Source organism: Diadema antillarum, unplaced genomic scaffold (assembly GCF_040938485.1).
Source record: "Diadema antillarum isolate AM-2024a unplaced genomic scaffold, OU_Dant_1.0 scf00000082, whole genome shotgun sequence".
In the NCBI taxonomy this organism is placed as follows: domain Eukaryota; kingdom Metazoa; phylum Echinodermata; class Echinoidea; order Diadematoida; family Diadematidae; genus Diadema; species Diadema antillarum.
In genome coordinates this window covers 2,384,810-2,408,190 of record NW_027270971.1, presented here as the reverse complement: position 1 = coordinate 2,408,190, position 23,381 = coordinate 2,384,810, and the positions used below count along the sequence as shown (strand labels likewise).

The 23,381-nt window shown below is 39.8% G+C and overlaps 1 protein-coding gene across 1 annotated transcript in view; it reads right to left on the bottom strand.

Annotated features, from left to right (window-relative positions):
* Nucleotides 1-23,095, bottom strand: part of LOC139717801 (WD repeat-containing protein on Y chromosome-like) — a 28,508-nt gene extending 5,413 nt beyond the window's left edge. Inside the window, exons 1-15 of the mRNA XM_071629301.1 lie at nt 22,829-23,095; nt 19,103-19,189; nt 14,835-14,903; nt 13,674-13,742; nt 12,797-12,799; nt 11,010-11,044; nt 8,122-8,287; nt 7,525-7,627; nt 4,645-4,729; nt 3,695-3,893; nt 2,534-2,652; nt 2,013-2,080; nt 1,578-1,726; nt 1,152-1,289; nt 448-801 (exon numbers count right to left, since the gene is read on the bottom strand). Coding sequence (XP_071485402.1) covers nt 448-801; nt 1,152-1,289; nt 1,578-1,726; nt 2,013-2,080; nt 2,534-2,652; nt 3,695-3,893; nt 4,645-4,729; nt 7,525-7,627; nt 8,122-8,287; nt 11,010-11,044; nt 12,797-12,799; nt 13,674-13,742; nt 14,835-14,903; nt 19,103-19,189; nt 22,829-23,095 — 1,911 coding nt within the window. The remainder of the gene's footprint in view (nt 1-447; nt 802-1,151; nt 1,290-1,577; nt 1,727-2,012; nt 2,081-2,533; nt 2,653-3,694; nt 3,894-4,644; nt 4,730-7,524; nt 7,628-8,121; nt 8,288-11,009; nt 11,045-12,796; nt 12,800-13,673; nt 13,743-14,834; nt 14,904-19,102; nt 19,190-22,828) is intronic.
* Between the last annotated feature and the right edge of the window lie 286 nt (nt 23,096-23,381).

The following is a 23,381-nucleotide window of genomic DNA, read 5'->3' as shown; positions in this document are numbered from 1 at the left end:
CCTTCCGTCTTCGACACAAATTTTATTTTCGATAAATTCTAGATCTGCACATTTTACCTTCTAGCAATTTTAGATGCAAAGTCTTCCTTAATCTCTGCTGTCTTTAGTAACATTGTCGTAAGAATCCATTTGTAACCTAAGCAACACATTTTGATAACCATGCCCTGTAGTTGCCGAGTTCCCACAAAATCTGATTTCTTAAATTGCATTACATTCTCTCATTCTGACTTTGTCTTCCATACTGGTAAAATGTTTCCGTTCACTCGCCATATAGGCATGATTGCAAGATTATTGAGGAGGTACTATCTATAGGCGAGCTTAGTACCTCCTTGGTAATATCCACTTTGATTTTTACTGATTTTCACGGAGCTTGAATCGGGAATGAATTAATCATCAAATCCAGTGAGATGGCGGAAAGCAGCCTAAAATACTCCCTGATCCGCTCACTTCAAGATTGTCGAAGACCTCCAGTTCTCTCAGACAGGCGCCGTTGTTGAAGTTCCAGATCTTGACGGTGCCGTTCCTGCCGCCGGTCACCAGACGACGACCCGACGGGTCGAAGGTCATCGCCGTGATTTCCGCCGTCTTCTCCACACCTTTCTCCATGTACTTGTGCGCGTTGGAGAACTGGATCGTTTTGGTGCCCGAGGCGAGGTCCCAGACGCAGACCACGGAGTCGTGGCAAGTGCTGACCACCTGACTGAAGAGGCTGTTGTACAGGCAGTGCGTGATGGGCTTATTGTGTGACGTCATCTCGTCCTCGTCGCCCTCCACTTCCCACTTGTGCTCCAGGAGGGCAATCTGTCAACGTCATGAACAACGCAGTGGGGACAGTTAACATCAAACCGACTGGTGACAGGGTCCAGACAGCATCTTCTATTATGTACTGACCTACCCTCTCAATATCACCTGAGCTATGCAAACTGGATAAGCAGATCGAGGACTCACTCACTATCAACATTTCGGCAACATATCTGTTTAGTTTACAATGATAATATCGACAGCTCTAATTTCCTGATCATTGCTGTTTCTACGCTTATAAGCTCACAGAGCCCTCACTCCTGTATTATTCTTCCCGCAGGACGTCGATACGGTCCTGTCAAAGCGAGATTATGCCTCTTCCAGACCCCAAACAAAAAGTCGACCCATACCTGATTGGTACCAAGGATGAGGGATCCCGTTTTGGCGTGGAAGCAGATCGTGCTGATGGCGTGCTGGCCCATCGTGATGTTCCGCGGGTTGATGTTCTGTAGACACGTCTGGTCACGCATGTCCCACACTTTGATCCCCTATGAAATATAAAAAAGGATATGAACAACACGGAAAAAGGGTTATAGTTAGGGAACCAGTTCTGAACAAGACTTATCTAACTAAAACCCCAAGACACTCGATCTGGAGCACAGGTAGTGAACCGTGCGATGTGGTTTGTAGTACGCCCAAAATTACGCCTTAATCATTCGTGATGACTTGACAAATATATTAACAATATAGCTGAGGCAAATCTAGTGTGGTTAGGCATATATGATTTTGTCTGTAGTGGAATTTCTTTCATTCCTTTCTGTCTCCTTTAGCCTTACCTTGTCCTTGCCCACGCTGATGATCTGACCATGTTGGGCGTTGACCACGACGTGCACCACGGCCGAGGTATGACCTTTCATGACTGCTGTAGCCTTCGTCGTGACATACGGGTTCCAGGTCCGGACTGAGCGGTCCATCCCACCGGTCACTGAAAACACACAATCACAACCTCATTGAAATGACCTCATTTTCATACTATATTCATCATTCCAGCACTTCCACTCCTATCGATAACTGAGTGAAACATCGCCGCCGACGTAGTGGTATTAGGGCACGGACCAACAGGCCGCAAAAGTGTTTCAGTTTCTGGCACACCCAGATATACAGTGCAATCACACATAAAGATTGATATGTGGAGTTGAAGAGGTAGGTATAGAAAAGTGAGGAGATAGATAGATAATGGTAGATAGATCGATGGAGAGAGGTATTCTTACCGATTACATTGGAGTCTTTATCGTAATCGAAGCAGAGGATCCCCTTGCGAATCTTGAAAAACGAGCCCCTGAAAATTAAGAATTGTGGAATAAATGCAAAGACGAGTGTTGAAAAAGAAAAACACAAACACGTCGAAAACAAGCCAATGACATCTGACCAAAGTCATTCAAATAGAAAATATGTTTTCATGTCTTCGAGACTACGACTATAGATATGAATCGACGTCTGTCTTTCCCTAAGTTATCTTAAAGGCAAACAATTAAACAAACAAATAGATCTAAAGACAAATGTGATATAATGACGAAAAGAAATGTGCATTATTTAATAGAGAAATTCATCCAAGATCATCTTTGTGCATGGTTCTCTCTCTCATATATCTACAACACTGTGTTCCCTACGTTCGCCATGATTAGATGATACCTTCGCCCATGCACTCGAACTTCCCAGTCTACCAGTCTCTCATTATTAACGCTCTCTTTTATTCATGAATCCAGACAATTCAGGAAGTATATGTACTTACGACTTCTTCCTCTCCAAATCGCCGATGAAAATGGACGTATCGTTTGTTGTGGCACATGACACGAATGAGTTCAGGTTACAGCAGTACTTCACTTTCCTCACCCAGTCTTCGTGGAGGGGCTACAGGGTCAGAGGACAAAAACTCTTACAGGAATTGTATTGTTTTGGTTGAGACCTAACTTCAGGTTTCAAACATTTTTTGTTGAGATAATGACAAACCTCTTATGAAATGTGAAAGAGGATGTAATTCCAAGAGGAAGTCAACGTTTATTTGACGAAAATTTTGAAATGGCCGAGATATCCAAAATAGAGCAATCCTAATAAAAGGTGGGACCCACCCTTTATTACGATCGCTTTGTTTTACTTTGTTTGTTTGTTTGTTTGTTTTTTTATGTTTCAGCCATTCCAAACCGATTTTCATCAAATAAACTTTGAATTCCTTTTACAATGCTATGCTCTGTATTATTTCATGAGGGGTTTCTTGGTACTTCGCAAAAAGTTTAGAGCCCATTCCTCATCTCCACCAATACCATACCATCCCTTTACTAACGTACTTGTGTATGATATATATCTCCAGTGATGTGTATGCCTATCACACACTGGCAACAATCACAGCAATTGCCAATGAGAGCAGTTGTCGCTGTTACTGAATAATCGTACAGACCAACAGATGGTCAGGTGCATGAGCTTCTGTGATCCGTTCACAGGGTGACGTGTTTCATCAATGGTGTACTAAAACCTATTGTAACCAACCTCCACCAGAAAATCATATTTTGTATCGACCCTCGCAAGTGAGAACTAAGATTTAAATACATCATTACACTTATTGCCCCAGACTCACAGAGAAAGATTACAAAAGTAGCTGCCTATGTTAATCCGGCAAACGCTGGGGTGTAGGACATTTGTGCTTTGCAAGTAAATTTTCATGTTGCGTACCGATTTTTGTTTTCACACGGAAACGGACATTAACGCATCATGCGCGAGATTTCTGACAATTTTATAACCTCAAAGACTAAGCGCTGTGTTTGTTTGTTTGTTTGTGTGTGTGTGTGTGTGTTATTTCCCTTTGTTTTGTCTAACATTACTACTGGTGGGATGATTGAGGTACTACAAACGCCTTTCAGTCTCTCTGGGTTGAATGTGTCCGCAAATCATCACTTACCGAAAACTTCAAGACCTGGATCCCTTTGACCAGTCCCTTCAGCAGTTCCTGGAACGGAACCCTTCGCGACCCGACAGACTTGGCGTTCTGTGAGCCGAATAGCGCCGAGCCCAGAGCCTCGCTGAAGACGATACAGTACACTCCGCCCCCTGCGTCGCCGAACACGAGAACAGCCCGGTTCATGTTCCGGTGGTCGAACCTGTTTGTCGGGTTGTATTCGATCAACAGAGAGAGATGACAATTTCACTACACGAATCATTATCAATCACAACAACTGCCAGGCGAGCAACGAAAAGACTACAGTGTTGTTGCTGATACTCTCTGCTATGGTGTGTGGACAAACCTAATTTAGTCGAAGTGAAAGGCTATTATGACTGTCCACACTAAATTCTGATGTCGTTTTTATAGTCGGTCACTGTCGAGAGAAAATATCGGAAGTACTAATGGAAATGATGATCATTATGAAAAGCATATTGAGTTGCTTCAACATATATGTTTATGCTACACCATAAGATCCCTTCGGATGCAGACCAATGATGGAAATATAACACTATGCACGTGATACATAATTTCAGTTTCTGATGACGTACTTTTGAAAGTTAGCATCTGTCATTCTGCGCCGTCACACGTTTAGCTTTAATACCACGATGATAACTTATTTTGATACACCAGAGATTAACTGTGACAGAAAATGAACGTGCGACGCAATGCACCGTACGTAGGTGGTAAATAATTTGACTTGATTTGTTCTTTATGTTCTTGTATTAATTGTTCTTTGTCAGCCAACTTAGCATATCAGTCTGGACGAAGGCGAATGGCAGGATAACCTACGCATGCTTTTTTGTTTTTGTATCGATCGAAACAGAAACTTACTCGACGCCAATCATAATGGATGCGGTTATGTGCAGTAATTGCGGAAGACACTCTACTCTGTTTCATGTCATACTTACCAATAGTCCATTGTAAGGGCGCAGTGCTCCAGCCCCGCGACTTGGAAGCATTTGTCACATTTACTGGCATTCACATCGAAGAAGCCTGTACAGAAGGGAGTATAATAGACCGGATAACAGAATAGACTCAACGTTTGTGGAAGCTCAGGGTTCAAATTTCCATTCCCAGTCTTCCATAATGGATTTTTACGAGCGATGGCAGCCTGCGTGGTGGTATAGAACCAGAAGGTAAGGTGTCCCTGCTGTACGGAACAATTTAACTTTCATATGCATTGTGTAATCTTATGGGAGCTAGATATTTTTTGGGTTTTTTTTTGTGTTAATGGTATTATGATTTGTTTTAAGTGACGGCTAAGGAAGCAACGACGGGACCAACGAAAGACCATGCAATTAGGAAAAAGTGCCCACGGCCTAGAGGGGCACAACAGCCGCTGCCAGGGGACCATGGATTGACATTCCGTTGTCTTATAGGTTACGTTGTCATATCTACTAGGCCTCATCAGCTCCTCAGTATCAATGAATGATTGTAAATGATTATATAATTGATCACGAAATTAATTAATGGGGGATTCACGCAGCCATGTCCCTTGCCTGAATTATTCCCTCAGACTAACTGGCATAACATGGCAATGTACACTTGTATGTGTAATCTGTTTGGAGTATACGCAGACTCCAAACCACCGCAAATGGGGGGCTTCTGCTGAAAATAGCTTTTAGTTTTGTGATTGAGAGCAAATATCCTAGTCTGATGTATAAATGTATATGCCCTACATTATAAACGTAGTGGAGTGCAGATTATACTTGAGGATACATCGTAGATATAATAGGTCTATGACAGGGCTCGATCGGGCCAATATTCACTGCTCTCACCGACATCTTTTGCAATGACGAAAAAAAAAAATGACATCTTGAAAACTGAGGGTTTTTTGTTACAGGTGACTCCCATTATAACGAAGTCCTCGGGACCGGCAGCTTTCTTTCGATTTATCGAAATTTTGTTACCACCAAACAATAAAGCATACAAAGTTATAAAGAAAAAAAAAAGAAAAAATGAGATTTGAATTTTAATTTCGGTGTAACGATTGAGAGTTTCGATATGTCCGTGTTCATTTATATCGTAAGTGCATTGTACTTAGTAGTATCAGAATATCTGTAGCGGTAAAACGATGATACACGCGAAGGAAAAAAAAAATCCCCTGTGTAGCTTAATTCTGATACGGTTTCTCTCTCATCACCTCGCTATTTGTAACACAATCACTTCACTGTCAGTAATTGTTTCCAGAGTCCTTTCCACATGACATTCATTGTAAACTCGTTGAGAAGTGTGTGCATGACATCATTCTGTCCTTTGGTGATGCTTTGTTGATGATTGGACTGTTCGGCTGGGGAATCTGGCAGTGCACTTAAGTCCAGTCCATTAAAACGAAACCAAACTCTATATATGCTTCTAAAGGAAGGGACAGTTCAGTAAGGAGAATGTAGAAAGTGAGTTCATGACGAGTTCTGTTGACAAATTCTGTAACATACTAAGTAGCTGTATATGCGAGACGCTGTACCGTAGATGTCCATCATGTCAACGAGTGAAGACGGTGTATGTTTAACTGTCAGCATATATATGCAATGTTATTCTTGGCAAAATGCGAAAATATCCTCCCAGTTTTCGTCATCGAAACTCGAAAGCGATATGTTTTTGACAGGTGGGAATGTGATTCTGCCCGGGCATTCTGCATATCAGTATCACAGCCACTGGTCAATTGCGAATATTTGCAGTACGTGCCCTCAAATGATATTACCATGCTATATATACACACCCAACTTTTCAAGACTAACGTAACGATGCTTCAACCGATAAGACGGGACCTCTCCATCACATTTCGCTATACATTACATCGCGACACTTTCAGCAAACAGATGCCACTGTGTGCTAAGGGTGAGATAGTGCATTTTTACATACAATAAATCGTATTTCCTCATTTATGATCTACATAAGGGGGCACAGGGATGATCCATTGATTGTTACGGTAAATATGAGGTAACGGTTTGTCTTAGGCGTTTGTTTACTGATGGGCAGGTTTCCTCAGCAGCAGAAAGATATATAGGTAGATGGCGCTTCATCTACCGCTCGAGATCACGATTGCAAAACCCTTTGAGATTGCATACAGACATGACGTGACAGACATGTTGTCAACTGTATGAGGAAGGCGAGGTTAGAGAGTGGGCCATTGGGTCAAACTATTAGTGATCCCCGCGCGTCACCAGTGCCTTGAAGCGATAGCTTATCCAAAACATACGACAAACTCAGGCATCTCCCTGTGTGTTTATCTGTTTTTGCAAGCCGCAGTCTTTTTTAGAATATGATGTTAATGCGGGGTGATCTTATTTCGTGACACCATTTCCTTGTTGCAGCCAAGGGTGTTGTTTCTGTGCACAGACTTTTAAGTGTGTTGCGGACGAACGATATCAGATTTACCAAGGAGTTATTAAAGTTACTCTTCTCCGTAGTGTGTGTCTGGACTGGTGAGTGTGTGTGGGTGGGTGTGCGACCGTTGATGTGTTCTTGTGCTATGTCGAAGAATATGTATGGTCTATAGGTCATTGTGTACAAGTGTGTCTTTGTGTGTGTACTATCATAATCCATGCCAATTACTGTCTGTGTTAATCACGATACAACTACTACTGACTCAGTCATTTATCGCGTTTATTCATTAATTGAGCTAGCTATTTCTAAATGCGAAAGCATTATTGCTGCGTGTGTACGAGCGGGTATAGCTACATACTTCTTGCATGTCTTCATTAAAGACTAGACTAAGTTGCTTTCAGGGATGAGCAAAGGTACGGGGATATATCAGGTCTTGGGTGTCCTCGAAGCTCCATACTCACTTATTTCCCTTTCTGTAGATGATATCGCAATCATGTTGACGTTGGGCATACACACCATGTCCGTCAGCCACATTGGTTTGCTCTTCTCTCGCGGTTGCTCCAGCTGAAAACGATGGTGGAATAACCATTTTTATTGGTGGGGGAGATAGTGATAACAATATTACAAGCATACTGATACTTGCCAATCTAAAAAACTGAGAAATAGGGATAATTTGGAGTACTATCTTAAAGAAATAAGGACATTTCTTATACATTAATACATACAGTTTTTAGAAAAAAGATAGGGGCAACATAAAAAAGGATCAAAAGATGGCACTTCCAGATGCCCAAAGTAGGAAATGTCCCAGTTAAATAGGGACAGTTGGCAAGTACACCATATGTAATGATGATAATGGTAACAGAAAATATGATACTGCTACTACTAACAATGATAATATTGATGGATACGAGGAAAAGAAGAATGATCATCAAAAAGAATAGAAGAAAACTATAGCGAAGAAAAGCTAGGAGATCATGGATTATAAAGACATGTGTCACGACTGGTCAGTTGGTAAAGTAATGGGGATACTGCATGAAAGCGCAAGGCAAAGAACTCACAACAACAGACTTCATAAGGTTCATCTCCATGTTCCAAAAATTGATGACGCCCTCCTTGCTGACCGAGATATGTCTGCCGCCATGTTCCCCCTCGTCAGCAATATTACCGTGACGCAAGTTGATCGTCTGATAGAAGGCTACTTTGGCGAGCATGTCACGATGGTTACTATGCACGGTGGGGAAAAAGAAAGCAGAGAAAGGTTACATAGATGGTGATGATGATGATAATGATGATGATTCTTGACAGCATTCGTTTGGCGCTATATTTCTGTTTTAAAAAGACATTCAAAGGTACAGACTCCTCCAAGAGAGAGAAAATGTGAGTCTTGATTGAAGCTTTGAAGTGCTCCAAATTTTCAATTTCATGTAGAAAAAACTAGAAATGTCGCTATGGCGACTGATGCCTCCGCCATAATGCATGATTCTCCCAATAGGCGTATAGTACAATGTCTTCACATGTGTGATCCATGACAGTTTCACATAACTGGCAAAATATTGATATGACAGGTTTGTCAGAAATGACTTGAATATTCACTTTCCTTGAATTGGGTTTGCTATAATTGTCGAAAAGTGCAGGTGCACATATTTGGGGAATTGAGAATTTTTACTTGAATTCTGACAGACCCTTAAGTTTATGCATTGAGTAATTTCCAAGGTATGAAGAAAGAGTTAATAACAGTACAAAATAGATTTTTTTTTTTGTTTGGGGGGGGGGACGCATGGAAACCTGGCCTTTGACCCTTAACCTCTGACCTTTGACATTCTGGCTGGAAATTTCCTGGAGAATCTCCATTAGGTAATGCATGTATATATTAAGTTTGAAAACTAATAATGCAAGCATTTCATATATTAGTGTATGAGGGAAACAGTAAAATATTGAGGAGTTGACCTTGACCTTTGACCCCATGACTATTGACCTACGACCCCTAAATTCCCTATATAATCTCTGCCAGTCAGTACATGTGTATGTACCAAGTTCTATGAAGATACATTGAACCATTTGTGAGAAAAGTGATATTACAACATTTTCACCTAACCTTTGACCTTTTGACCTTTGACCTTATGACATGAAACTCTCTCTGGAGAATCTATATGCAGTAGTACATGTCTGCACCAAGTTTCAAGAAAATACCTTAGGGCATTGCATAGATATTGGGGAAATAGCAACATTTTTAGCATTTGACCTTGACCTTTTGACCTTTGACCTCTTGCCAATGTCACTAAAATCTACTCAACTAATTGTCCCATCATACATCATCCTTGGACCAAGTTTGGTGAAAGCTGCTTCATCCAGTTTTGAGTTATCACGTAAACAGATAAATTTCAGGATTTGACCTTGATCTTTGACCTTTGACCTCAGTCCGATTTCACTAAAAAACTAATCAAGTAATTGTCCCATCATACATCATCCTCTGACAAAGTTTGGTGAAATTTGCTCGATCCAGTCTTGAGTTATCGCGTAAACAGATACAATTTCATGATTTGACCTTGACCTTTGACCTTTGACCTTTGGCGGATTTCACCCAAAATCTAATCAACTAATTGCCCCATCATACTTTATACTTGGACCAAGTTTGGTAGAATTCAAGTCAATATTACTCAAGTTATCGCGTAAACAAAAGCGGACGGACGTACGGACGTACGGACGTACAGACGTACGGACGTACGGACGGACGGACGGACAACCCGAAAACATAATGCCTCCGGCACCACTTCGTGGCGGAGGCATAAAAATAGGAGGGAGCTCCATAGGCGAGAAGCAGTAGAGGAAAATGTACCGTCTCCATATCCCTTGAGATGCGTAATGGGCATCTAGGGATTTTAAGGACAGGTGAACGAAGGCCAGGCGAGGATGTTGTCGCTCAATCAGGGATGACAGTCATCCTGCAGCCTGACCATAAATGGCTCCCCTATCATGCTCTTGATCCTTTCCATACGCACTCAGAGTCATAGAGACAAATGGAGTCCCGCAAGATTGCTAGACAGGAATATGATGTGAGTATGCCTGGAAAGGAATACCAGTAGCATGACAGGAGAGCTAATCACACTTTCATGTGGGTAAACTAACCAAACCGTTACCAACGGATTTTGTCGGTGAAGTGTAGCCATGTTATGAGTTACTGTATAACCCGTCAACATGGTCAAGCCCTTTTAACGTGAGCTGCAAACCTGTGAATGCATAGATTCTTTGTCCTACACTTTTTCCTTTATTTCTCATATATATATCTACAAGGACAATTTAGACATGGCTGCTAATTTTCAGTAAGCTTCCCGTGAGTAACAACTTTTCCATTCAGGATACATTTATTCCAGTCAGATTAATCAAAATACGGCAGTAGATTTATATGATGCATGACCGCTTGAAACAAACAGTGATCGTGTCCCAGGAAGTTACATAATAACGAGTAACTTGTGTTGAGATGCCCTGATACACAAAAGAACAGTGTGAATAAATTTGATACAAGAAAATTACGCGCGCGCACACACACACACATGCACACACACACACACACACACACACACACACACACACACACACACGCACATGCACCCAAGAATAAGAAAGTATAAGAAAAAATGCATGTTCACAAACTTTCAAGAAATAATGTAGGACACTACGTATACATGTAATCACTATGTGTGTGTTTATATCTACCTTGGATCAACCGTTCTGGCATGTCTCACTACCTAATCCTGACCCTAACCCATACCCTAATCTTTACTTTAACCCTATTACTAACCTGTATTTACCTGGGGTATAGGCCTAATTGTCCATCCCCCCACCTCCTGGGGGGGGGGGGGGGATTAAGAGAACATGCACAGACAGCATATGGAAAAGATAATGTGTCAGTGTAAATCACTGCACGGCTCAGTAGCAGTTGACTCACCTTGGAATTTGTCTCAACGGTTTTGGAAATGGAATCTGCGTATTGAAAAAAAGAAGGAAAGAACCATGAATGCACAAATATCAAATACTATAGTACACCACATTACGGCAAGCCAAGTGATACAAGTGCCTAATACAATAATGATGGACTTAAATTAGGTTCAGAAGGATGCTACAGGCAGACTTTGGTAGCAAGTAATGAATACGTTTGTTTAGACAAAAGGTTATTAGCAGTTTAAAACCCAACTTCTAGGCACACTACGGTTGTGAGGTTGATTCACGTATCCAAATTCAGATACAGTGGTTATAAGTTTATGCTATCTCCCATCTTACACTATACGTCCATAACTTTTTGTATCTCATTAAATGTCGGTGATTATTCAAATATGTCAAGATGGAAATATTTTACGATATGCATGGCACACCTATATGAGAAAGCATGTAATCTCCGTTCTGATGGTGGTTGAAACTGGGAATTTAATTAGGCATTAAACATTCGGCCAATTCCAGATGTATAGGAGTATATCGTGACACGATGTTGAATATGGATGCAGACATCACAAATGTAAATATGCTAGGTAAATCAGCACTCTGTTATTATCATGTAATGATATGAGATTATAATCTCCGACGAATCCTAAAATGGGTTAATGAGAACAGCGTTGGAAGAAGAAGCATTTACGCAAGTGTCATCTACAAATTCGATTATTGTGATGAGTTGTTGTATATCATGGACTCCCTGAATCTAAAATAGGGCGGCTGCAGCGGTTCAAACCAATCCTGCAAGACATATCACCCAAAATCTCAAAGCTCACACCATTTACGATAGATTTTAGCTCTCCACCAGTACGCTGGAGAATTTCGTCTCAAGTTCTGTTGAGCTTCGACAATAAGCACTTACCGTTCGAGCCCCGGGTGATATTATACTGAAGTACTAAAATCCCAATATTGATTCCAAGCATTCTCAAAACTTCGGCTAACGTACTCATAAGTATAAAAAGAATAAAAAATAAAGAAAAAATAGCAGAGTGTGCAATAGTTGAATATTATTCACACTGAGACACTGCAAAGTCAGATAATCACTCAAATGACAAATGAAGAAGTTGAGAACGTTTTGTAAGCAGAGACCGCGGAACCTTCTTTTTTATTATGGGGGTCGGGGGTGGGGTGATGTGGTTTGTCTAATTGTTCCTGTGTGTGTAGTGTCAAGGGGCATCCCCTCCGAAACAAACAAACAAACAAACACAATCTTCGGAAAGTCCTTTCTATAAGAGTCCCCGCGGTCAATGGTCAGTGGAATAACATTTTCATCTATCATTCTACTGAATAGTCGAAAAGACACGATCATTTTAGGTACTAACTCCTTCAAGCTGATAGCTGCTTTAAGCCCCTTGAGGTGTGGCCGTTCAAATTTAACACATTAAAACAATTATTAAAGAATATCATTTGATGCATGTACATCCACACACAACACGCAAACACGCACACACACACACACACACACACACAGCATATATATTCGCATAAAAGATGAAAAGAATGGACTGTAATGCATTATTAGCGTCCAACAACATTTAATCGTTAAAACTGCACCAAATTTCGACGTGTCACCCTTCTTCTTAAGGGTTTCGGAAAATCTCTCAATTTGAAACTATACATCGTACTGTCGTATACTGTAGGTTATTATATGGTTCACGCCATGGTAAGTGAGAAAGAACGTAAAATTGATTTGTTAGTGATGTGTTCACGACAAGCCGGGTTAGCATTTTTATCTCGAAGAATACTTACTCTCTGTTTACAGGTAGCATTGTAAATGAGAGGGAGAAGACACAGACACACACGTTTATCGTTTTAATATACCCGCAGCTTTTTACCATAGTTTGCCATCGTCAAACCAGAAGCCGATCACCATTCCCACAATCCATTTTTCACATTACTGTTACAGAACATGTGGCAATATATACCCCAGAGTAAGCCCCAAATACCGTCCAAGAGTACAAAAACGTATGTCAGTTTGATTGCATTAAAAGCATTATATAGTTTATACCGGTGGTTCATCGATCCGATTCCAGAAGAAAAAAAAAATCCCACAGAACAGAATTTCACGGATACGGAACTAATTGACAGCCAAGTCATACAAAATCTGTTAGAACTTTCAAGAGAAACATAACCGGCAATAGTATAGTGCACACATTGATTAGAGCCATATGATATTATTTCAAGCCGTAGATACCAGCACATTGGATTGACTTCTCCTCCAAGTTTAGAGTTTATCACCTCTCTCAATTGGAAGCGAATGAAGAATAAATGTCTATTGAATGTTTACCGTTCTCCCTCTCTGTCTCTATCATAATCACCTATACTCGTGCTGGATGCCGATTTATTTCTTATTCATCGGTCCCATGCAAACCATCTATCGGGTGACCATAAACGACATTGTAGTTTTGCAACTACACTCGTGGCGGGCAGGTGAAGCAAAGTTTATGATACAGGCGCTTCTTACAGGTAATAAAAAGACAGAATAACACCATGGAGTTTCACATCTGGGTTTGATAACCTAATGATACTTTCGTTCATACAACGCGCATCCTCCGGAATGTTTGTTTAAAAGTAAACAGTATATAAAACTGCTGAAAATCACGAAAAACCAAGAGGGTTAACTTACGTCCTTGAAAAGGTTGCTCATGTGATCGCGCTCCTGGTATTCCAGCAGCATGTAAGACAAATACTCGTCCTGTGGAGAAACAAAGACAATTTGGTCACGTTATTTTTAGGCCTACATTATAATTATCGAGCACATCCCAAAATATGACCCAATGATTATGATCCTATGAAATGTCCACATTGCATCTACAAGAATTACATGTCGAGTGTGCAATGGCCCCACAATATTACCCCATCATAGCGTTTTTATTTTATCTAAATGCATTAAAGTGAAGAAATTAATCTATTCAATAAAGAAGTCAACTTAAACTATAGCACAATGTGTATTTGTCGTGCCAGCGAATTTATTATAACCATCACGTAATAAAAGATTACCAGAAGACGAATAGAACGTAAACCTTCCGTCTAATCTGCGAGTTACACTTGTGTATATATTTTTTATTACAGCACAGGTTAGCAACATTGGTTCATCATTTCTAATATAGCTTTGTGAGTTGTGTGGCGAATTTGCGTCCAAGCATTCGATTTCGTCCAAAGCTTTCGTTTGACACACAAGATGAGAAACTACCGAACTGTACAGTGTACAGATTATACACTTGTAATTATTCTCTGGACATTGTAACCCATGACCTGAAACTACCATTTAAAAGTGAATACGAAGATGGTGCTCTTTTGTGTGTGTGTGTGTGTGTGTGTGTGTGTGTGTGTGTGTGTGTGTGTGTGTGTGTGGTTCTTCTGTTTTTATTCTTTGCGGCCTCAAGTATTAAGGAAAAATGATTAACTCATTCATTAGGGCATGTACATGCAGGAAGTGAAACAGCAACATGATATATCAAAGAAGTATAAAACATAAATTTGAGTCAGAATGTGTCTTTCTATAATGGGTTTCGAAGTAGCACTATGCGTGATAACGAATTTGTGCTCATTTACATAGTGTAAAGTCTTACAAGTTCCTACAAATCTTTATTGTTGTTGTTTTGTTTTTTTGTGTGTATGTGTGCTGGTTTTTGGTGTGCTTGTGAAAGTGTACGTGTTTTGTCGGTTTTATGCCGGGGTTGAGAGTATAGGAGAATGTGGTGTCAATCACTCTTCATGTGTCGCCTATACAAACTGGCATCATACAGAAAAGTGACAGCGCCTGCAACACAAAGTTCGAACTTACCCAGTCTACGGTTCCATCGCAATTGGCGTCGACCTTCATGAAAACGATGGCGAGCTCCTTGTCGTCAACCTGCGATCACGGAACAAGCATCGACTGTCATGTTATTTCATGCATTCAAAGGAATCATTTCTACGCTAAACATGACCTCTCAATTTATTGTTTCTTTGGTTGAAGACCAAAAAAAAAAAAAACCAACAAAAAACAGTTTGTGCTATGAATGGATTCCACGAGACCAGCGGAAATTTGGGAATGCGGAGAAGAAAAAACGTTGATGCAACGTCTTGCGTTCATAGGTTCCATGCACTATTTGTATTCCCACATGACGTTTAACAAAACATATTGCCATGTCAGAGCGGATTATTCTTATGCATTGCTTTTCTTGAAAAAAAAAAAAATATATATATATATATATGAGACGTAGATGTTACATGAACGTTAGAACGATGACCAGTCTGTGGGGACTAAAAATGGCCGTGGTCCGATATCTCATAACGCTTTGTTTTACGCTGTATAGGACTTCTTCCAGTTGGATCTCGGCAAAGTGGCTCTTTCATAGTCATGCTTCAGCAGGGCTTGTAATCAGGTTTTTTTTTTTTTTTGATTGTTTTTTGGTTCAGATTTTGATTACATGAAAGGACTATCCAGAACAATTACATTTTTCAATAACATCTTGAGTAGCATATGACTTGCTCAAAGGGAAATATGGGATGTTTTTGTCGAAAATGTAGTTTGCAGGAGAATGAAAAGTAACGAAAAGTGTCATCATGCATATATCATATCATATTATATGCCACACAGAGCATGCAGAAAAAAGGAAAACAATCTTCTACAATTGTGGTATACTAACCATGACAGAATAAGAACAGGCTGAGATACACAATATCAAACTCTAAACTTCAGTAATGCTACAGGTACGGACAACATTAATCAACTGAATTTGACTGTTATTTAAAAACAGGAGGAAATTAGAGAAAACTGTGTTAAGATGCTTCTTTGTTCGCTGGTCTGTCGGTGCGTATATTTTACGGTTACCGTAGTCCGGACCAGGCTGGGACAAGCTCGGCCTTGTTGTTCGCTGACTGAATAGCAAATCGATTTCTTGTTTGTTTTACGGTCCTATATCTTCATTCGAGATTAAAGGACGAAATCGATAAACTGCACCAAAATATTTGAAACATCGACAGTCGGTATAACCTGTCTGCCATGGTTAAGCGTTTATCAGAAGCCATTAATTGACAATATTTTTTGATATTTTTTGATGGGTTTTATGTTGTTTCTGAGTGACTGAACATAAATACTATGATAGAAAACACAAATCGAGAGACAGGGTTGGTTAGGGACTGAATGGGATAAAAAAAAGTTGAAAGGGATGAAAGTGACAGTAAGGACATTTCTCAAACAGCTGCAATTGTCGTGACTGTAGCTATGGAGTTTGCATCGCACACTGAATTGATGAAATGAAGAATATGTTATTAATAAGCGTGCTCAGCGGTCATATTAATGCGTTCCACAACATTTAGAGCCATATTGATTTAAAAAGTTGATGACACGTCACAGGTGAATGTGCAAAAAGAGATTAAAACAGAACGTATAATCTACAACACGTCGCCTGAGAATGAGAAGGGCGTTAAGTTGTCTTGAACACGGGTTTAGCGGCAACAGTATAGATAAAATATATTTCAGACAGTGTCTCATGAGATCGTGTATGACATGAGAGATGTTATACACGTATGACCACCCATGAGTCGAATGCCCTGAAATAGTGTGTGAATAAAGTTCCTCTATTACGAATTAAAAAAAAGAAAAAGAAAAGGTTAATTATGTTCTGGCAAGTAGCTGTGTAGAGGGTTTTTTTTTTTTTTCCCAGAGAAGCACGCCTAAAAATCTCAAGTACGTGACAGGCGTACATAAACACAATGCAAACAGATAAAACCTACAGCTTCTATGCACGTCGCGAAAATTGTTGGGATGTACGTGTACGTACTGTTTTCACATAGCAGTTGATCATTGATTTAATTGTTAAATTTGGTTCAGCGTTCACGATAAGATCGTCTGTGCAGTATTGACGTTGCTACAGTGTGGGTTATTCTGATGAATTCTGGATGGACTGTGAGCTTGACGTTCTGCAAATGACATTGGTGATCGCACAAAGATATACACGAGGAAAAAATGCTGAAAAAAATGGAATGATAATCATCTCTATCCACTAGAATACAAAACCGGTGATGGGAAAGGATTATCGTCATGCAGGTTATCTATACCTATCTTATGTGTGTATCTATTTATGTGTTGAGAAAGAAACTTAACATTTTGCTTTGATAATGATTTCGGATCACAATTTCATTGCCAACAATCAGATTGCGGGGTTTACTCCCAGGATATGATTTTGTGATGTGACAAAGGCAAAATGCTATACCGAAATATTATCGATATCAGGCTTGGTGCGTTAAAAAAGCAACAAAAGTAGAGAGTCAGGTGCAATGACACGATTTAGTACATGCAGTTGTTGCAAAGACTGTTGTTAAAGACTGCAAAGACAGCTGAGGATTATGTTATAAAATACGCTGAAAGTAATGATGATGACGATGATAATAATAACGATGTAATTATCATTTTACTATTAAAATTTAAATTGTTATCATGATTATTATTATTGATATTATTGATAACATCAATACTTATAACGATTTATATGGTAATAATAAAGATGTTTACAACGAGAAAGATGATAATTAATGATGTAAGCCTGATGGGTGAGAGTGGGAATGATAGACACGCTATACATACGGTGGGGGAATATACCAAGAGCACAAGAATACATTATACATGTTAGAGGTGAATCACTTTCTTTCTACAGCTATTAATTGTGCAACCGAGTTAAATATACGCATGCACATGTGACTGAGTGTGTATCCGTGTTAGGGATAGGATATCTCGAGGTGCGAATGGTTTTCGTTTCTGACAGTCGAGTTACTTACTTCATCCTGTGTCAAAAGCGGAGCATGCAACGTGAAAAATGATACTCATCAGAAGTTATTTGACGGAAAAGAGAACATCATTTTTCATACTATCGGAGTGTTTGAATAGAATCATAGGTAAGTGAACGTACTGATATCATGTTTTTCGAACATCTTGAAATACAGCTTGAAATTTGAAACTTCACCTGTTTAGTTGGAAACGGCACTTTACAGACAAATTTTTGATTATTTCTTGCAGGGATCGAGAAATATTCAAGGCTGAAGTAAAACTAGTTTATTTTCATTACACTGTAGACACCAAGTTAGAAGTATTTTAAGTTTATGTCTCATTAACCTGTTTCTTCTAATGAGTCATTATCATATACAGCTGTACTTCTTTGGGGGAAATAACGTATGACTTTATCAAATCAATGTACACAGAATGTAAGCATACATAATTATTATGTTACATTTACCTATAATCATTTCAGTGTAGCCCTAGCTCAAGTGAGATCTCTCAAATGTCTTTCTTACTTTTGATACTCTGCTGAACTGAACAATATACTAGTACTATCCGGTATCCACAGTGACAGACTAATCGCATTACTAATCACTTATACATTGAAGTTGAATGCATGTAATTTCCAACCAAGGAGCTTGTCTGAAGATTGCACCGAGAGAGCGATTACTGTTTCGCGTATCAGAACTGGATTGACGTATATCAAGACTGGACACGTGAAGTGGATAGTTCATGACAAGGTCCTCAGTGGGAAAATGTCCAAAAATAGAATCTATTAAAGGGATGGTATAGTTCTGGTTGAGATGGGGATTCAGGTTTTAACTTTTTGCAAGATGATTGTAATTCACTTATATGAAATATCAAAGAGCATACAATTCTAAGAGAAATTCAAAGTTTGTTTGATGAAAAGTGGTTTTGAAATGGTTAAGATATCTTAAAACAAAGTGGTCCTAATAAAAGGTGGGACGCACCTTTTATTTGCGCTTTGTTTTTCTTTGTTTTCGGATATCTCAGCCATTTCAAAACCGATTTTCATCGAATAAACTTTGAATTCCTATTAGAATTGCATGCTGTTTAATATTTTATAAAAGAGGTTCCTAGTTATCTCGCAAAAAGGGAAAACCTGCATCTCCATCTCAACCAAAACTATACCATCCCTTTAAAAGTCGGCCAACTCCCTTTCCAGATATGTAAATGATTTGTCGTTGTACTTGGCGCATGCTGAGGCATGAATGATATCAAGTCACCATGATTTTGGAAGAAGCCAGAAGCCCCTTTTATCTGGCTAGAACTCTTACCATGCCTTCGCCCATGATCTTCCGCATCGCTCCTCTGAACTCATCGATGTCCAGGCCTCCACCGCCATCCTCATCCGCTTCCTGTACGATTACGACAAGCGTGAAAAAAAAAGTAACGGATCACGCGACATGAATACCATTCTTTGCGAGAGCTGATCTCCAGTGCACTGTATATACATTTTGTCTTTATATAGCTTGTTTCTCGTAGTCTTTATGTTGTCGATCAATACATTGTACTGACACCGTATAGCCCGCAGCATGATTAGTGAAAGGCGTATTCACAAGTGCGAGAAAAAATAAACATTCGATTTTACAGTGAAAAATCTTGATCGAATTTCATTTGACACTTGTGACAATCGTTTAGGGCACGTGTTAAAGAAGAAGATTACAACAGAAATAAAAGAAATGGAATTTTGCAAAGCATGAAGTAAATCAATAAGTAAATATGAATATACCAATACAGATATACACATTTTTTTTTTTTGAAGGGGTTCGGATTTTGCACTTATGAAAAGATATCATATTTCACTGTTAATTATGGTACTAACAAAGTTCGGATCGGCCCCTTTATTTTTTATCTTTCTTTGTCACGTGTGACGTTATATTCTGTCACATAACTTGTTAACTGAGTTTCCATGCTGAAGATGACGAAGAGAGAGAGAGAGACAGAGAGAGAGACAGAGAGACAGACAGACAGACGGGGGGGGGAGATAGTGAAAAGGAGCTAACACGACTTGTATGGTTTAAGCTCTAACAGTTTTAGTTTCGACAATCATATCAATCGTCAGATTAGATTATGTACATCTGCAACTCCATAATGCCTTTAAATCATCGTATAATGTTAGTGTTCTCAAAGTATAACTACGGCAACAATCAACGCTCCGCGAGTCAACAGAACAACGACTACTTTTCTTTGCAAAAGATGATAAAATTTACTATTTAACATTTGATTTTATAGCGTCACTACACTTAAGTTCATGGCACTACATCAGATTTTTCTTTTTATGTGGGATTCGCATCAGAGAATGAAGCAAGGCTGTGTATGCAAATTTGGCCAAAAGCCGTCAAATTCTACCGCAGCCGCGACCTTTTTGCAGGTTCATTCTGGCGTTTCGTAGACACTCACGCAAACCTGGAACCTTACAATTATTATTAAGGACTTAGAGGACCAGTGGCGTATCTAGGGAAAACGGCGCCCGGGGCAAGCGCGAAAATTGCGCCCCTAATTTCTGAAAAAGTGTTCAACCCCAACCCCATCCCGGTAGGGACTTTAAAAAAAAGTCCACATGATATGCTTTGTCAAGCACTTAAAAGGGGTCTTTTGAGGGTGATTTAAATGTAATAAATTTAGATAAAGTTTGACGAGCGAGCGCAGCGAGCGAGCCGAAAATTTTTGTATATTTCCGCGTCATCATCACGTTTTGTTCTTATCTTCTTCTTTTTTTGATAAGTTTTGGCGAGCGAGCGCAGCGAGCGAGCCGAAAATTGTTGTATCTCAGCTTACAAAGCATGGAATTCTTGTAACTTTTTGCCTATTAAATCTTACAGTTCTAATCAAGATATAGTGACGGCCTTATAGATAACGATTTATACCAACAAACTGAGGCGAGCATATTGATAAATTTTGGCGAGAGCGAGCGCAGCGAGCGAGCCGAAAATTTTTGTATTTCAGCTTACAAAACATGGAATTCTTGTCATTTTTTGCCTATTAAATCTTACAGTTCTAATCAACATATAATGACGGCCTTATAGATAACGATTTATACCAACAAACTGAGGCGAGCATGTTGATAAATTTTGGCGAGCGAGCGCAGTGAGCGAGCCGAAATTTTTTGTTTCAGCTTACAAAACATGGAATTCTTGTCATTTTTTGCCTATTAAATCTTACAATTCTAATCAAGGTATAGTGACGGCCTTATAGATAACGATTTATACCAACAAACTGAGGACTTGAAAAATTACTCTAAATTAGTACGCACGAGTGAGCCGAAATTTGTATATTTCCGCGCCATCATCGATCACGTTTTGTTCTTATCTTCGTTTTTGTATATATAAATTTTTTGCGAGCAGTTAGCGAGCGCAGGGGGAGAGCCAAAATTTCAGCTTACATAACATGGAATTCTTGTGTGAACACAATAAACATTGTCATTTTTTTGTTTTTATCTTGTTTTATTTAGTTTTCTCCTCCCCCCCCCCCCCCCGGTCTGGGCGAGGTTTCTTCTTCTTCTTCTTCTTCTTCTATTTTTTTTCTTTTTCTTCTTCGTTTTTTTTTTTTTTCGTTTTTCCGTTTTCGGCGCCCCCAAGGAGTGGCGCCCGGGGCACGTGCCCCCCTTGCCCCCCCCCCCCCCCTAGATACGCCACTGTAGAGGACTCAAGTTTGGCTTACGCCGCCACTTATCCAGACATTTTCCACCGTGTTTACGATTTGTTTGAGGAATAAGCGAATAATCTCCCATCGTGTTACAAAAGACTGCGTCTTCTCTTCATACCAAGGTGATTTCTTCAGATGACATTAGGTGCTCTGAAGAATGCGCTTAAAGGATAAACGTGCTGTCATTCCTCGCTAAGCAGCTAAATCCAGTCTTTTCTTTTCAAGCCAGCAAAAAGAAGGATTCAAACCTCCTTTGAGAGGTCCTTGTAGAGTTAACGGTATACAGAATACAATTAGAAGGCAGGCAGTCTGTTCATGCCTATATGGCGATCTCGTGTGCCTCGTACAGTGTTTTTGTGATGCAAATGTCAGAGTTGATACTCTACCATTACGATCATGTAACTTCCTCAAATTTTGCTTGAAATATGACACGCTTACTTCAGAAATAATTTCACGCTTCACTTGCGGTGATTTTTCACAATCAGTCATCGCCGTTCTGATTGAAGGGTTAATGGGAAGAAAGCCCAGCGCTGTTTTAAAAACAAACTACTCACTGCTGGGCACATCGATGCTATATCATAAAGACGATGCGATCAGAAACCATTTCTGATTGCCAATTCATATACAAGAAACCCCCAACATAATTAAGGAAATACGCTTGTACGTTTGATGCATGTTTTCTTTACTCGGACCCAGGCTTGTTAGTTTTTCGAAAAGGGGGGGGGGGGGGGGGGGAGAACAAGAGGAAGTCGAATGGCCTCGCATGATAGCCATGGGGTGATTATTTCATTTCTTATAGACGCGTTGTTTATGTATTCGAGCATGCCTCGACAATTTAGGTGTGTGATAAGTTCTTCATTACCATTCCATAGGACCAGAAATTGTCTGATTGTTTAAAAAAAGAATAAAATAAAAGGTTGTGAGGGGTTGCGGACGAAAGCTTAGAAACTTTCAGTCAGTCAAAGAGAGCGATATCAATTTCACCATCTGTCTTGTAGTTATTTTTTTTTAATAAGCGTTTTTACGCGGTTTAACTTTTCGTATGATATTGTCTCAGATGACAACATGACGTTCATCACCGAATTTGTGTTAGACTGCAATCACGGCATTTTAGTATTGATTTTAGAAACTTCTGTATTCTCACAAAATATAATATCAACGAAAAGAAATTGAAATCTATTAATACTCAAAGTATTCTGCAATAATGAATAAAAGTAACAACACAAAAGGACCGGGAATAACATATGCATACGTAGTAAAAATATAGCATTTGTATCATTCGATTTTTAACTCCAGGTGCGATGTAAGATGGGATGGCAGCGTTAAAAAGAACTGAAGTATACCCTTACCTCAAATATTTCCTGTAGTTTCTGAAGGTGATCGTTGTTCATTTCATCTTCAAGCCTGACGCCCATGCCTGGGTCCTGCTTCCCCGTCAGCGACGTCTTCGAGCCCTGCGAATCACAATCAGAATCGTCACTGTCATCGTCAGAGTAGCTCGCTCTCGATCTCGTCGGCCGGCTCGATCTCTTACTCGATCGCCCTCCTCCGCCACCGGCACCGGTCCGGCGAGTCGAGCCGTCTTCCGGGGTGTACGGTGTGGGACTGAGATACATTTGTCCAAATTGTAAAATGTTTACCCACTCGAATCCAATCTAATGGCGTATTCCAATACAATATCCCTCGAACCACAATCTATATAAAATTCCTATTCCAGGCTTCCATCTCTTAATGAAGTCCAATGAAATTCGAAGTGCCTGATAATATAACGTTGCAAAAACTTGTTATTGGATTTGAAGATCTCTCACGCATCACACAATCACATTATGCTGCACTGCGAGCCCTCTCGAACTCCGTTTTTAGCGTCGCCTTTGGTCGCTCGGTGGCTTTTATTTACAATGG